Source organism: Sciurus carolinensis, chromosome 11 (genome assembly GCF_902686445.1).
Source record: "Sciurus carolinensis chromosome 11, mSciCar1.2, whole genome shotgun sequence".
Taxonomy (NCBI): domain Eukaryota; kingdom Metazoa; phylum Chordata; class Mammalia; order Rodentia; family Sciuridae; genus Sciurus; species Sciurus carolinensis.
In genome coordinates this window covers 16,243,791-16,245,050 of record NC_062223.1, presented here as the reverse complement: position 1 = coordinate 16,245,050, position 1,260 = coordinate 16,243,791, and the positions used below count along the sequence as shown (strand labels likewise).

At 42.9% G+C, this 1,260-nt stretch overlaps 1 protein-coding gene across 1 annotated transcript; it reads right to left on the bottom strand.

Annotated features, from left to right (window-relative positions):
- LOC124959041 (olfactory receptor 5B2-like) lies at window positions 1–933 on the bottom strand. The gene has a single exon (XM_047517694.1). The coding sequence runs from the start codon at window positions 931–933 to the stop codon at window positions 1–3; it is 933 nt and encodes a 310-aa protein (XP_047373650.1).
- Between the last annotated feature and the right edge of the window lie 327 nt (window positions 934–1,260).

The following is a 1,260-nucleotide window of genomic DNA, read 5'->3' as shown; positions in this document are numbered from 1 at the left end:
TTAAAACCCCATTCTTAGAGATGATGTGGCCTTCTTGAAAACCTTCTGGAATGCACTTTTCACCTCCCTGTTCCTCAGGCTGTAGATCATAGGGTTCAGCATCGGGATGATTATCACATAGAAAACAGACGCCATTTTGTCTGTGTCCATGGAGTGACTTGAGCTGGATTGAAAGTACATGAAGATGACTGTCCCATAAAATATGGAGAGTGCAGTGAGGTGAGAAGCACACGTGGACAGACCTTTAGCTGAGTGCATTTTTGAGATGGTAATGAATATAAACAGGTAGGAAATCAATATAACCAGAAGGGCACAAATGACATTGAAACCTGAAGCAACAATCAGAACCAGCTCGCTGACGTGTTTATCAGAACAAGAGAGAACCATGACTGCTGGAAGGTCACAGAAAAAGTGGTGGACCACGTTGGACTCACAGAACGAGAGCCCAAATGTGTTCGTAGTGTGAACGGAGGCATTCAGGAAACCACAGACGTAGGCGCCTAGGACCAGATGCACACACACACTTTTGGTCATGACGGTGGTGTAGTGTAAGGGTCTGCACACCGCTACATAGCGATCATAAGCCATCAATGCCAAGATGATATTTTCCATAGAAGCAAAGGCTGTAAAAAAGAACATCTGAGCAGCACATGCATTGTAAGAGATGGCCTTGTCTTTTTCAAGGAACCCAGCCATCACTTTGGGAGTGACAGATGAAGAATAACCAAAATCCACCAAAGAAAAGTTACTGAGGAAAAAGTACATGGGAGTGTGGAGACGAGTGTCCAAGAGAATCAAGAGGACCATCCCCAGGTTTCCCCAAACAGTGATGAGGTAGATGAGGCCGAACAAGATAAAGAAGGGAATCTGTAGTTCCGGAGCATCAGTTAGACCCTCCAGGATGAAATCCTTCACTTCCGTGCTGTTAAGCATGGTGAATAAACATTCGCTGTAGCGAGGAAGAAAGGAACAGTGGGTAAGGGGAAAAGGGATAGCACCAAAACATAAATTGTGTTATTTCATCATTTTCTTTCTTCTTCATGGTTTGCTGATCTAAAGCAAAGATGGGAACAAAAAACTAAGGAACAGATAATCTATATAGTGATGGATTGTTGAGCTAATGTAGCCTTGTGGATCACATGACCCAAGTCACACCTGTATAAATGAACAAACTGAGGTTCAGAAAGATGATATTGCCTAAGATCACATAGTTGCAAAACGATACATCTCCCAAATCATATCCCTGAATCTATTAAGTGT